General features: G+C 37.7%; 1 protein-coding gene across 1 annotated transcript; it reads left to right on the top strand.

Annotated features, from left to right (window-relative positions):
* Positions 1-5,631: 5,631 nt before the first annotated feature.
* LOC103510656 (Golgi-specific brefeldin A-resistance guanine nucleotide exchange factor 1) lies at positions 5,632-13,365 on the top strand. The gene is made up of 13 exons (XM_026824657.1): positions 5,632-5,902; positions 6,278-6,476; positions 6,824-6,936; positions 7,334-7,442; positions 7,904-8,010; positions 8,179-8,299; positions 8,731-8,861; positions 9,398-9,614; positions 10,263-10,334; positions 10,686-10,790; positions 11,356-11,573; positions 12,733-12,913; positions 13,268-13,365. Exons 1-13 carry the CDS (start codon positions 5,798-5,800, stop codon positions 13,363-13,365), a joined length of 1,776 nt encoding a protein of 591 aa, XP_026680458.1. The 5' UTR covers positions 5,632-5,797.
* The last annotated feature ends 2,152 nt before the right edge of the window (positions 13,366-15,517 follow it).

Raw genomic sequence — 15,517 nt, forward strand, 5'->3', positions numbered from 1 at the left:
TCTGAAGATATCTTCCTATTTTGTACCTACACCTACCCATCTTCCAATTTTCGTAAGGTTTTTAAATACTTTTTAGTTATTTTTGTCTGTTGAAGATGTACCTTCTGTTATAGAAAAGACCCCATTTCAATGTAATGTAATGTACCTTCTGTTCTGTATTAGGTAAAAATGTAACTTCTACATAGTTTTTTCATATCTAACCATTGCGTGAATTTTCTTTTCTTAGTTCTTCAAGTATGGAAAAACATTCTTCTTCCTTACATTTAGATGGCCACTTCCTGGATTTTCTTTTCCGAGTTCTAAAATAAGTATGGAAAAGCTCTCTTACATTTAGATTAAATAAATAAAAAAATGAATAATGACTTTTCTTTATTTTTTTCTGTAATATTTCCTCAGCCAGTGTCTTTTGTTTTGCTGCCTTGTTTTTTTTTCATAATGACATTATCCTCTTCAAGTCCAGACCTATCTAAGAAAAGTTTAGCGCAGCAGATTGGCTCTTTCCACATTTGGGGCTTTCCCTTTAAAATTGTTTTTTTTTTTTTTTCGTGATTCAAATCGAATTCGAGGTACGAATTTCAACACTCCTCTAAATCACACATGCAAAAATTTAGGTAAGCAATACATCCAAAAATGCAGAAAGTGACATGCAAAATGCTTGTATCATTTGGGTTGCACTAAAACACATAGACAGAGCCTACCACAGGGCAGAGCTTTATAATGACATGGTCTGTCGTTCTTCTAATACCAGGTTCTTCAAACCAACCTGAAAGGGCCCTTAAGACTAACTTTCAAATGACATAATATACGTACGTACCTAGTTCAAGCCTCGGCTTTATTAAAGTTCAAGGTCATTGTGGTAGCTTGAAACGTCAGCTTTAGCCAAGGCCTTGATGGTAGAGTGGCTTTATCCAAGGTTATTGTGATATTTGTGATCCTTCTGAAGCCGCCCGTCCTGAAATGGGCCTCGCAGGAGGACACAGGTATTTGAGAAGGTTATTACTTTTTTTTCCTTTCTTTTTTCCATTTTTTATTCTCTCAGATAAGAGTGTTCCCTCCTGATGTTTTCTTTCCATTTTCCATTGTATTTTCTTCCTCTTCCTCCTCCTCTTCTTCTTCATCCTCTTCCTCCTCCTCCTCCTCCTTCTCCTCTTCCTCCTTCTCCTCTTCCTCCTCCTCCTTTTCCTCCGTCTTTTTCTTCCTCTTCTCCTCGTCCTCCGTCAGTTATTCCTCTCTCCTTCCTTCCACATTTCTTCCAAAGTATTCCCGATGTTGTCATAAATATTTTCCTTGTTTTTTTCTTCTTCTCCTCTTCCCTCTTGTTTCCATTCTTCTAGTGTCTGGAGTTTTGTTGTTGTTGCATAATGCCCTTCTTTCTTTGCGTTGTTGCTTTGTTCCTTGTTACCTTCTTTGTATACCTCGCTGATATGGCTAAGATTATATCCGATGCTTTTTTCTTACCTTGGAATACGCTATGTGCTCTTCAAATAGCTAATAATATGACTTTGGCGTGGGCCTTTTTTTATGTACCTACATTGGGCTTGTTCAATTTTGGTTTTCAGATATTGGCCAATCCACGGAGGATGGGAGAAATTTTAACAAGAGGAAAAGAGAGAGAAAGAGAAGGAGAGTAGGTATAGTCGGAAAGTAAAAATATAATTAAGAAAAAGAATGATGAATAAATTATTATTATTTTTTCCCTTGACAAAGGAAAAAAAATCGAAGGAGAAGAAACGGAAGGAAAAGAAAAGAGATTAATAATTCCCGTTTTGGATTCTGCCATTTTCATTTTCAGGATTTCTTTCTACTTTCCTTATCCTATAGGAAGGAAAGTAATGTAATCGGGTCAAATTTTCGATGGTCAGTTTTTAGTGCCAAAACACGTTTTGAGGTCCCTGGAGCCTAAATACAAAGTTTCAGCCATTGGTCCGTGTGTCTGTCTATCTTTCTGTCTGTCTGTCCTTCTGTCTGTCTGTCCTTCTGTCTGTCTGCCTGTAAACATCTCGAGAACGGTAAGAGCAAGAGACTTGTAATTTCATGCAGCTGTCAAATGTAACAAGGATGCGACACGAAACTTTTGGTTAAGATCGGTGCAACGGTTGACGGTATTTTACCGCTTTTTGGCGGTTTTCGGCGTAATTCAATAAAATATCTCGGGAACGGTATGAGCTAGAGACTTGAAAATTGGTTTTTGGCGGTTTTCAGCTATACCTACTGACTAAACGGTTAGAGATAGGTATTGTAAAAGTTACTATAGAACATAAAAATAAGCATCATTCAATAGGATAAGGAAAGTCGTGTGATGTTCACACCAGATTTTTCTTTACTTAAGTACGAAATGAGCAAGCTACCTAGGTACCTATACCTACCTACTATTTAGAGATATTTATTTTGGTACATAACATTGTACCTACTCCTTAAGTTCCAGTTACCTACTTCTGTACCTATTAGTTCTGTCAAAGAACTTACCATAAAGGCCGGTAGTTACAACTTACGACAGATCTGTAAGAAAATTGAACCTGGAACATGGGAACATTATTTGAAAGGATCCCTGATACCTATATGTATATACCTAAACCTATAGAATTTCCTTTGTAGGTAATTAATTCAGTTCCACTATTAACTTTTGACCCCGAAGTTAATTTCAAATCCTGCTCAGTTTAATTTAACCATATCCAATTTAACGTTCGTTAGATAGGTACCTAATGTAGGTAGATTTTTTCTTTTTCAGAGCCAAACAGCAAGGTATTAGGTATTTTTTTATTTTTAGGAACGGATTTAGAAATAAAGATTAATAAATGAAAAAAAGACAAAAAAAAATCCGAGATTGATAGTGGATAAGGATATCTTTTTCAAAAGGATAAATTCTAACACTTTCTGTGAGGATTAACTGAGATGGAAGAAGCATTAGGAGCGAGAGCGAAAGAGAGAGAGAAAGAAAAAGAGAAATAAAGGAAGAGAAAGGAGAGAGAGAGAAGGGAGATAAAGGAAGAGGAAGGAGAAAGAGAGAGCTACTGATGTCCCATTTAAATTTTTGGCGATTAGGAGATTTAAACAGCTTTTGCGATGTCAACAAATTATATTGATGACTTCTTTTTGTCTTATCCCTGTAAATAAATGAAGGAAAAAAAGAACTCGTGAGTATTGCACAAAAAAACTCGTGATAAATTGGATTCGTTATACCTACGTTTTATCAATTTTGGTTTTCAGATATTGGCCAATCCACGGAGGATGGGAGAAATTTTAACAAGAGGAAAAGAGAGAGAAAGAGAAGGAGAGTAGGTATAGTAGGAAAGTAAAAATATAATTAAGAAAAAAGGTAGGTATTATTTTTTATTTTTAGGAACGGATCTAGAAATAAAGATAAATAAATGAAAAAAAGACAAAAAAAAATCCGAGATTGATAAGGATATCTTTTTCAAAAGGATAAATTCTAACACTTTCTGTGAGGATTAACTGAGATGGAAGTGGCATTAGGAGCGAGAGCGAAAGAGAGAGAGAGAGAAAAAGAGAAATAAAGGAAGAGAAAGGAGAGAGAGAGAGAAAGGGAGATAAAGGAAGAGGAAGGAGAAAGAGAGAGAGAGCTACTGATGTCCCATTTAAATTTTTGGCGATTAGGAGATTTAAACAGCTTTTGCGATGTCAACAAATTATATTGATGACTGTCCGAGTAGGGACATGAAAATTTAGTAGCGTCATTTTGAGGTAGACATTTGTTTAACATAACCACTAGACTCGTAAACTGGAGGTTCGTGTTTGAGTCCGAGTAGACTCGTAGGTATAAAGGTAGCTGTACCTAGGTACTTTTACCTACTGACAGTGATGTCCCACAATAGCTAGAGGTAGGTACATAATTTAGGCAAGTTGGTACTTAGCTAAATCTGAAATCACACAAAAATTAATCGTAATTTAGTATTTCAGTCCCTTTGTAGTTTAGAAAATCTCCGTATTGTAGCAGCACGTGTCGGAAGTTCAATGATGAATGTAGGTAGTCCAAACGTTTTGTTTGATCCTTCGCTCTAATGAAATCTTCTAAAAATGATGGCTTGAAAGTTGCTATCTTCACGCATGTTCAACAAACTTATTTACAATGTTGCCAATTCAACTTTTGAAGAAATCTAGCCGTTACTCTAGCCTACGGATCTAGATAGACTAAATCGAGATTTGACCGAACGAAGTAATGTTTGTAGTTTTCTCTATCGTGGTTGGTGTTCTTCAACTCCTAAAGGAAATACATAAAATGATAAAATAGAACAAGAGACCTTCATAATCATTGTAATAGTCCACTGAAGTTGAGCAACGTTGCGCGTGGTTGATATGCGGATTGTGGATAGGGTGACCATCTGGACAACCGTGTACTGCTGGATTTTCTCGGCTTCACTCAGGTTGAGTGAGGTTAATGTGAGTAGTTATGTACCTACCTAGGTGTGTATACTTTTTTAGGACCAACCCCCGCAAGGTTTTGCTTGGGGGCACCCTAGTTTAATTGTGGATTGACCACTGAGGAGGGGTGGATTTTCCAAATTACAAACAGGAGACACTTTAGTGAGATTACCCTTCGTCTATTGTACTTTAAAACCCCCATCACTAATTTTAAGTTTTTTAGTTCTGTACATTTTTTTACTTTCTATTACTACAGTATAGCGGAGCTATACTAGTAATGAAAGTATTGCAATCGGTCCAAATTTTCAAAATCGGGAAATGTGTGGAAATATCCGTTTTGGGGTCCCCTGATTCCAAAAAAGTGGTTTTTAGCCCATGGTCTGTACGTACGTACTACAGGTTTAAATGGGAAAAAGTAGAAAGTTGTGAACAAAATATCTCAAGAACGGTTTGTCGTAAAGCGATGAAATTTGGTATGCTATCCCGGTATGGTCCAAGAACGCGACTGTAACAATTTGGTAAAAATCGGACAGTCACCCATCCAGATATTAACCAAAGTAATTGTTACTTAACCCTCATTTCGTGGAAAATGTTGAAAAGGTTGTGAACAAAATATCTCAAGAACCGTTTGTCGTAAAGCGATGAAATTTGGTATGCTATCCCGGTATGGTCCAAAGACGCGACTGTAACAATTTGGTAAAAATCGGACAGTCACCCATCCAGATATCAACCAAAGTCAATGTTGCTTCAAACTTCGGACTTAGAAAAATTTTCAAAAAAAAAAAAAAATCAATTTTTTTCATACTTTATATGATTCCTTATCACAATGGGAGCATTTTAAGATAGGAAATTTTTGGTCGAAAATTGGCCGCCGTAGGCGGTCTCGATTTTGGACTTAGAAAAAGTTTCAAAAAAAAAAGTTCAATATTTGGACACTTTTTAATGATTCCTCATTACACGGGGAGTATTTTAAGATAGGAAATTTTCGACCAAAAATCGGTCGCCGTAGGCGGCTCAGGCTCGGGACTTGGAAAAATTTTCATTTTTTTTTTTTATTTCTTTTTTCTTTTTTTTTTCAAATACGTATTCCACAAATGTAATAGAAAGTCGTGTGATGTTCACACCAGATTTTTTTATATAGGCGGAAAATCTAGCTAAAAATCTGGTGAAAAGTTATCCAAGTGGCAACACTGTTTTTCAAAGAACAAACACGTCTGCACAATCACAAAAGCCAGCTGATTTCACATCAAACTGATAGTGGATAGTGGTTAGATTTCTTCAGGAATTTGATTTTATCAATTAAAAAATTCAGAATATTTTTAATTATGCACTGTATTGCACAAATAATGAGCTATGGTGATGAATATTAACAGTGCATTCGTCCAGTGTAGTGGAAGTGAAGTTAGTGCAATCCATCATGGCTGTGTGCCCGAGAAATGGCACCCTGATCATTCAGGGAGAAATCAACAAACTTCTGATAGCAATGAAGAGGGGCACTACCTGGTCCTCTTACTCACAGCAGGCAAGTACTTACCACCTCATAGGTTAAGATTAGACACCTTGGGAAACGACTTATCAGTAAAACCATTACATCCAGTACTCACTTCTTGTTCTGATGAAACATCATATTTATTGTTATGTTACGAGTGGAAAATGCTTACCAGAGTGGGCCCTGGAAATCAATATAAAAATGTCCTTAAAGGATTGATGTTGCTGAATGCTGTTCTCAAGTAGGTATTTATACAATTTCATACTCAAATATAGTCTGTTGGAAGCAAAGGGAGGAACCCAATCAGTCTCGAAAGCCCATTCTAGAAAGAACTTCTCTTTGCCCCTCTTACTTTTTTTTTTTTTTTGTAAAGTTAAATTAATTGCCATTTATTTTCTTATGTTTCAGGATGAAAAAATAGAAGCTCTCTTGAAAAAGTTCAATAATTTGAAGGTTGAACTCAACAGCATTGGGGATTTGAAGAGCATAGATTCCATTTTATTCCTAGAACCATTCCTTGAAGTGATAACATCGGATCAGACCTCAAGCTCAGTGACTAGTCTTGCATTAGTATCCATCAACACATTTCTGTCTTATGCTTTAATTGGTAAGAACTAATGACACCACTGCAATTTATAAAGTACCAAGCTCACATTGTTCATATAAAACCACCCCATGTGCAGGAACCTCTAGAAATGCTAGACAAAAGTACAATAATATTACAATGCAATATCTTTGCTACAGGGATCAAAGAGTACCTAGGGCAATCTCTCATTACTTCCAAGCATTCTTCGAGACCATGCCCAAACAGTCTCCAAACATTCTCAGAGGTAACATGAGATTGAAAATCCAGGGGCAATTCAAACCATAAGTCATAACAATATCTATCAAATTTGATGATGTGACTTTGATATCAGACTTTAAATATTCTTAATTTGATCTTCTCTATTTCAGACCCTGGTGGACACAATGTGGCAGCTAGTGTATGTAAAATTGCTGAGGCTGTCACCCGGGCAAAGTTTTCAAGCTCTGATTTGGACTCGGTTGTGTTGATGAGAATTCTATTGGTAAGTTAGACTGTAAAAAGTGGAGTAGACAGTCATTCACCTCCATTGAAAATTCCAGGACAGTCCCAGAAGCTAAAGAAAGAAAAAAGTTTATTAGTTGAATATTTTGATTTATAAGTAGGTAGGTAGTCTTCAATCTTCAATAAAGTATTTAGTGACATACAGAAATGTCAAGAAGTTGAAGCAGTGTCTAGTTTTATTACTAATATGAAATGAATGAAACAGTTTATTAGTTGAATATTTTGATTTATAGGTAGTCTTCAATAAAGTATTTAGTGACATACAGAAATGTCAAGAAGTTGAAGCAGTGTCTAGTTTTATTACTAATATGAAATGAATGAAACACTCATTCATAAAGGAATTTAACTAAAAATCATTTTGTGCTTTTACTTTTCAGGTTCTCAGAAATTTAGTGGTGTCCCCAATTGGTGTATATCTGACCAATGAAAATGTCTGTGAGATTATGTCCAGCATATTTCGAGTCTGCTTTGAAACCAGACTTGCAGGTTAGTTATTGGTAAAGCTATTGACTTAAGTATAACTTTAGTTAGAATACTTACTCAATTAAAACCAAGAAAGCTATGTCTATGTGCATTGTGGATACCTACTTAAGTAGGTACATGTATTATTTTGATACCTATGCATTTTTCTATCATGAAAATTAATTAGTAACAGAGACAAATTGACAAGAGTGGATAGGTACCCTCAAAATCATCCCACTTTAAAGCTATTGACTTATAACTTCAGTTAGAATAATCACTTAAAACCAAGCCTACTCACTTAAAACCAAGAAAGCTGTGTCTATGTGCATTGTGGATACCTAAGTAGGTACATGTATTATTTTCATACCTATGCATTTTTCTATCATGAAAATTAATTAGTAACAGAGACAAATTGACAAGAGTGGATAGGTACCCTCAAAATCATCCCACTAGAAACTTACCTACCTATGTGATGTGCATTTCAGAATTGCTACGGAAATATGCAGAACATTGTTTGAAAGACATTGTGCAGTGCCTGTTTACTCAACTGCCTCAATTCTCTGAAGACTTGGATGATCCATCCAATGTGAAGGTAAGAAAATAACAGAGTTAAATATGTAGCATTACCATATGGATACTTAAGTCCCTATTCGTGTAAAGGTCTGGAGTAGTATCAGTCTTTATTCATACAAAAAAAACTAACTTTTTTTACACAGCAAGATTGCTCTAATATTGAACAAAAATTTGATTTTTATTTCAGTCAATTAGTACCCGATCAGAGTCTAGTCATAACAAACAGCAAAGGCAGAAGAAAATATCTCAGGAAAGCGTTACCAGTGATGTTGATACAGTTGTACACAATAATGCATCACCAGATGATAGTAAGTTCAATCATTCAATACTCCTCATGATAGTAGTTTCGCTAAAACGAAAGATTCAGTAGATTCACTGGTTGAAGGAAGTAGCATCAGGTAGTGACCTTAGGTTTGGGTTAATGGTCTTGAAAATCCAAGGACCAAGTATGTCAACCATTCACAAAACACCCTCCTTTTTTTACTGTGAGTCTAAAAATGTGGTGCATCAGTCCTATTTACTGGACTCCACATACAGAAATTTCATTAGAAAAGACCCCCATTTCAATGTAACTATATGTGAGCCTTTTGGTTCACAGATACAACAAAATGAAGGCGGGCCTTTTGATCAATTTCGCCCTCACCAAGTTGACTTTGAAAACTAAAAAACTACATTTTCCAAAGTTTAAACTAATTTCAAAAATTCAAGCTAATTTTCCATGACTCTTTCTTCTTTACAGAAGTCCAAACCGAGCTGCCACCGAACGACAACATCCATCTGGCCACAAGTCCTTGCTCTCCCTCAGGTCCCATGTTGGACTTGCAAGGAGACATACTCTCCCAAGACACACTGCAATCCCCGAGCGGGGACATGCTACAGAGTCTAATCATACAATACTCCTCATGATAGTAGTTTACCTAAAACGAAAGATTCACTGGTTGAAGGAAGTAGCATCAGGTAGTGACCTTGGGTTTGGGTTAATGGACCAAGTATGTCACCCATCCACAAAACACCCTCCTTTTTTTACTGTGAGCCTTAAAAATGTGGTGCAAAAGTCCTATTTATTGGACTCCACGCACAGAAATTTCATTAGAAAAGACCCCCATTTCAATGTAACTATATGTGAGCCTTTTGGTTCACAGATACAACAAAATGAAGGCGGGCCTTTTGATCAATTTCGCCCACACCAAGTTGACTTTCAAAACTACATTTTCCAAAGTTTAAACTAATGTCCAAAATTAAAGCTAATTTTCCATGACTCTTTTTTCTTTACAGAGGTCCAAACCGAGCTGCCACCCAATGACAACATTCATCTGGCCACAAGTCCTTGTTCTCCCTCAGGTCCCATGTTGGACTTGCAAGGAGACATACTCTCCCAAGACACACTGCAATCCCCGAGCGGGGACATGCTACAGAGTCCTAATGGGGAGACGCCTGGGGACATACTAAACGGAGACATACAGAGGTCTTGTGAGAATTTTCCTGAAGAAATTAAACATACACAATCGGCTGAAGTAATCCAGGACCCAGTGACACAAGAAGTTCAAACCCAGGATATACAGTCAGAAACTGTAGACCCGCGAGATAGCACGTCCCTTGATATTTCCGCGGATAAACAAGATGGTGTGGAAATAACGCAATCCAATTCTGAAGTATCTAACGATACCCGGCCCAACCATTTGGTAAGTTTCTCGCCTAGTGTCACTGAACTAGGAGGATGACTGAATCGTATTCCGGGGGACTGGGGTTCGGTTCCCAGTGGAGACATGGAAATTTAGTAGCGTCATTTTGAGGTAGACATTTGTTTAACATAACCACTAGACTCGCAAACTGGAGGTTCGTGTTTGAGTCCGAGTAGGGACATGAAAATTTAGTAGCGTCATTTTGAGATAGACATTTCGTAAAATTTTGCTTAAAAAAAAAAAAAAAAAAAAAAAAAAAAAAAAAAAAAAAAAAAAACCTTTTACTTTGGTAGGTACCTTCTTGACTTTCTTCGCACTTTGATCAGGTATCCTATCTTAGATAGTGATAATCAGTGTCCTGGCTGAAATGAAATACTCGTAGGTATAAAGGTAGCTGTACCTAGGTACTTTTACCTACTGACAGTGATGTCCCACAATAGAGGTAGGTACATAATTTAGGCAAGTTGGTACTTAGCTAAATCTGAAATCACACAAAAATTAATCGAAATGGAGCAGTTGCAGTTGGGTAAAAATTATGAATAAAAGGTCGATTCCTACGTAAAAAGTTGTGAAAAATCCAAATCTGAAGTCGGAGAGGCAGATGTACAAACTCACCCGGATGAGACTAATGCCCAACAGAATGGCGAACCTGTAAATCAAGGTGAGTGATTGAATAGGTCCTTAATATTTATTCGGACTCAGCAGCTTTTGTATAAAAAAGTTTCAATATCTCTACCTCGGTGGTGTATTGATAGAGCCGCTCGCCTGGTAAGCAGGAGGGCCTCTTCTTTTTGCCTCTTAATACATTGAAGAGTGAGTGGCTGATGCCAGTGTCCGCTCTATCCCTCGTTCTTTTCCTGGATTTGTTCATCAATTTGTTGGTTTCTCGACGTGGGTTCTTTCCCAGCCGAGGCGAAGTATGGCATTTCATCTTCAAAATTGTTACTTTTATCACAAATAATTTGCGATTTAGGATAATACCATACCTATGGATTTTGGTGTCTTGTTTCAGAAGGCCAGAGCAATGATGTTCAGCAAATCAGAGAGTCAGATCAACCTGAAGAGTATGTTAACCAACAGGGAGTAAGATTTACCTCCTCAGATCCAGTGGAAGAAGGTAAGCAATAACGGGTCTTTTGTCTATCGTGTTACACATCATAGAGCATGGAATATTGTTTGAACCGTGGTCTTATTATAATCGAGTATATTCTATTTACCAATATCAGTCAGTGGTATAGTGGATGTTGTAATACCAACATCAGTCAGTGATGTAGTGGATGTTGTAATAGCCCCGTTCTTTCAATCAGACATCAGCAATATCAGAATCCTCCTCAGCTTCCTTGGTTGGTAGGCCCAGTTACTCAGTAATATTTTTTGGATGTGACCGCAGATCGGCGGTGGTCTGATCTGTTGGTCGGAGTAACACTACCGCGAGGTGTTATTTCTCCGAGAGGTTTAGTGGTGAATGCGGTGGACTTTGGATCTGGAGATTGGTAGTTCGAGTCCAAGTCAAGTCATAAGTTTTATTAAGTTGTATCAAGTGGGAATGACGTTCAGTTTGTGACGTTTTAAGTATGCTTAACGCAGTTTATTTCGTTAATATTGTATTATTATTTTTTTCTTTCCAAGTTTAACGTTTAGCCTGTTTAGCGGATTAACCTTAAACATTTATCTTCCCCCAGGTGTAAGCAAAGGTCCCTATGGGATAGTGTCTGTTCGAGAGATACTCCGATGTTTGGTTCAACTGTGTGACTCACATAACAAGAATAACTCGGAGAGTATGATTCACATTGGACTCACTCTACTGAGTGTGGCGTTTGAAGTGGGAGCAGACTCAATAGCTCAGTTTCCATCACTCATGGCCATTGTCAAGGATGATATGTGTAAATATCTAATCGCGGTGAGTTGAGGAGAGAGTTGTTCAATTTGTTTTAAGAGAGATTTGCTTAAAACAAATTTGCTTAAAACAAACAACAAGGTTGATTATTTGATGGATTTTTCCATCTTTAAAATAATAGAATAGGATATGCCTTGTTTATCCTTAGAGGGGTTGAGGGAGATATCTTAAAAAGAGGGTTTGGGAGAGCAACAAATCTTATGGAATTGATTGTATCCTTTTTGTTCGATAGAGGATTACCGTCAGTGTATAACGACTAGGGTTTTTAGTCCGTCCTTCCTTTATTATTACAATAGTAATAAAAAGGTATAAGGGACGGACTATTGTATTCGCTTCGGTGTCGTCTGTGTGTGGTATGTCTCTCGCTCGGTCGGTCGGTCGGTCTGTCTGTCCCCATAGAAGGACTTATCCAAACCTGGTCAACCTATATATCAAATTAAGGTCTTTTTTACCAGGAACACGAAAATGGTGGTGCAAATTTTGTCCAGAGAACCATAAAGCCAAATTAGTTTTTGCTGAACTGGTTTTTGGGGGATTTTTTTCACATTTTTTCACACAAAATAAATGAGCTCTGATCTCGAAATTTGTCGCGACGACCTTATGAACTCAAAGCGAGAAAGTTTTAGATAACACTTCAGTCGTTATTTTAAGACCGGTTTTAGCGTCACCTATGTTAAGCTACGCCGAGCAAGGCCAATAAATGGATGGGTGACTTGAACCTTATATTGGGAATAAAGGGAGAACGGGATCTAGTCTTGATTTTGAATCATTACATGAAAGTAAAATTAAAAAATCAAATCAAGAATAATAATAAACTGAATATTATACAAATTAGGTAGGTACATAGGTATTCTTTAACCACGATCGAATAAACTACGGGCTAAAAAATTCCCGGAGGGACGGACCCAGCTTGTTAGTAACGGTTTACCTCCATTTGGCGACAAGCCACCCATCTCTTCACAATAACTTCACCCAGAGTGGGGCCAGGAAAAGCCAGCATTACATGATTGCTGTCTAGTTACCAACTACGCGCAACGTTGCTTAACTTCAGTAATACATGGGGAACTGGTTGCATTCAATCGCAGCAATTAAGATGGTACCCTCTACGAATAGTCTTTGCATTAAATAGAGGAGCATTACTTGTTATGATTTTCAATTTCAGCTCCTGTTCACAGCAGACAGGCTGACCATATTCGCTGCTAATCTTCAGCTCCTCTTCCTTGTGTTTGAATCCATGCGGCATCATCTCAAGTTCCAGTTTGAAATGTATCTGACCAGACTGCTCGATATTATATCCTCAGATAATCAGAGGTTCCGATATGAGATGAAGGAAATAGCGCTCGGTATGTAGTGAAATTAGCCTTGGTGGGTTCATAATAAGACACCTAGAATGACGACCTCTAAGGTAATAAGAGAGCCAATAATCCCCATTTAGGTGCTGGGTCAGCACGAAAACACCAGAAACTTCAGAAAGTAAACCGTTGAAATATTTGCAGTCAAAATACAAGTGCAAATTTTTGTTGACTTTGGCAATTGAATCTGGAACCTTCTACATGACAATCACGCGCCTTACCACTGGGCTAACCGTGCTCCTAATGTAATACTAATAGAGCTTTAAGGATTATAGGATGAAAACGAAAGTTTTGTGTTCACCATGACAATAATATCATAAATATCATATTGTTTTCTACTCACAGAATCAATCGTTCAGCTTTGGAGGATACCGGGTCTAGTGACCGAGTTATATCTCAACTATGATTGCAATCTATACTGCCCCAACCACTTATTTAACTGAACGAAACAAGTGAAATGTTGTTTTACCTCTACGATTTTTTCTCTCTCTCCTCTGAAATTTGATAGAGGGAACTGTAACAGAGGAACCTCCGGAATTCTTATTGTCCTGAAATTGCAGAGAAAGAGGTCAAAATAGGAGAAAGCCAGCCGTTTAGGATAAAGTTTGCCCCGGCGAAAATCGAACCCGCGACCTAGCGCTTACAAGGCAGACGCGCTATCCTCCAAGCTAACTAGGCTGGGATTTTTTTTTTTTTTAAATTTTTTTTTTTTCTCTTGGAACTAAAAAAGGTGGACTCTAAAACTAACCACCGAAAATTTTGTCGATTACATTACTTTCGTTCCTATAGGATAAGGAAAGTAAACATTATCCCCTGACCACATTATTAGTAAATATTACTGAACTGCTTTAGTAAATGGTACGTCTGTGGGGAGATGAAATTTAACCCATTCTTTAGGGTTGTTTGCCCCTACACCTAAGTCTTGGACAGGACTTTTTGTGTATGTATGAAGTTATGTCTGGCGGACTTTAAACAGATTTAATTTGTTCTGGTTTTCTTTCATTTTCAGAACTGTTTCCCTGTGCATGGTATTTACAACTTTCATCTCCTCTCCTTGGATGCCCTACTGACGGTTATCGACAGCATTGAGAACTTCTGCAAGCAGAAAACCCTGAATGAAAATAGTGACAGCTTGGGGATTCGAACCAAGCCCAAGGGTACGGCGATACCTAGTCATGAAGAACTGATGGCTATCAAGAGAAAGAAGAAGGTAAGGGATTAGTGAATGTTCTGTACTTATGACAAGAGGGAACTGTAACTGCTAAGATCTTATCGTCTTGAAAGCGAAGAGAGAAGGAAGACAGAATAGAAGAAAGCCAGCCGTTCCGAAAACAAACCTTATCTGTTAAAAATCCGGCCCGGGCGGGAAACGGACCCGCCACCCAGCGCTTACAAGGCAGATGTGCTACCAACCAAGCTAACTGGGGTATCCCCGATCAAAACAGATTGCCTATTTTTATTGCTTCACCTATTGGCGGATGAACATGGGAAAATGAAAAACGAATAGACCATAGGTTAAATTTTTCAATATAATTATCATTATTTTTTTTATCGTTTCAGCTCCTTACAATAGGCACTGAGCAGTTCAATATGAACTCGAAGAAAGGGATCAAGTTTCTTCAGGAGCAAGGTCTTCTGTCTACACCTCTGGATCCAATTGAAGTAGTGCATTTCCTTAGGGAGAATCCTCATCTGGATAAGAAAACCATTGGAGAATATCTGAGCAACAGAAGTAACCTAGCTGTTCTGGACCAGTTTGTCAAGTAAGTATAGCTGACAGCCTTCCTTTTTTCTATCTACACCGCTAAACACTCTCCATTGAAAAGAGTTAGAAGACTACCTTCATTTTTACAACTCACTAACTCTTTACACATCTCTATGTGTACTTTTTGAGGTGTGTTGGAGGGACAGAATAGGTGAAAGCCAGTCTTTCCGAGAACGAACCTCATCTGTTTAAGATAAAGTTCGCCCCTGGCGGGAAACGAACCCGCTACCTAGTGCTTACAAGGTTCTCTAAGTGGAGTATTATCTCTATTTTCTCAAATCTATTCCCTCTTGTGTCTTATGTTCCCAGATCGTTCGACTTCTCCAACACCAGGATAGACGTGGCTCTGAGAATGTATCTGGAATCATTCAGACTCCCTGGGGAATCTCCTCTGATTTCTCTCCTGATGGAACAGTTTGCCGACCATTGGCATGTGAGTACTCTCATATTACAAGTAACTACTTAACTCAAATTTGTTGGGGACATAGACATATTTTTACTCGCAGAAGGATGCGAATGAAAAAAAAAAAAAAAAAAAAAAAAAAAAAAAAAAACCCAACTGACGCATTCATGGACTTGTGGTTCGAGTCCAAGTTAAGTCATAAAATTTAGTGTAGTCCATTAAGCAAGGAACGACATTTGTGACAAGAATTTATGTTTATGCTCAACACAATTAAAATTCCTTTCTTTATAAAGCTGTGTTCAGACATAGTCTGACAGTATAAACAGGGTATATTGTATACTCTATTCTATTTATTTATCTACTTACAGAAAAGCAACCACTGTCCGTTTGCGAATTCGGACGCGGCATTCACGCTGGTCTACGCCAT

The sequence above is a fragment of the Diaphorina citri genome, unplaced genomic scaffold (genome assembly GCF_000475195.1).
Source record: "Diaphorina citri unplaced genomic scaffold, Diaci psyllid genome assembly version 1.1 scaffold628, whole genome shotgun sequence".
NCBI lineage: Eukaryota > Metazoa > Arthropoda > Insecta > Hemiptera > Psyllidae > Diaphorina > Diaphorina citri.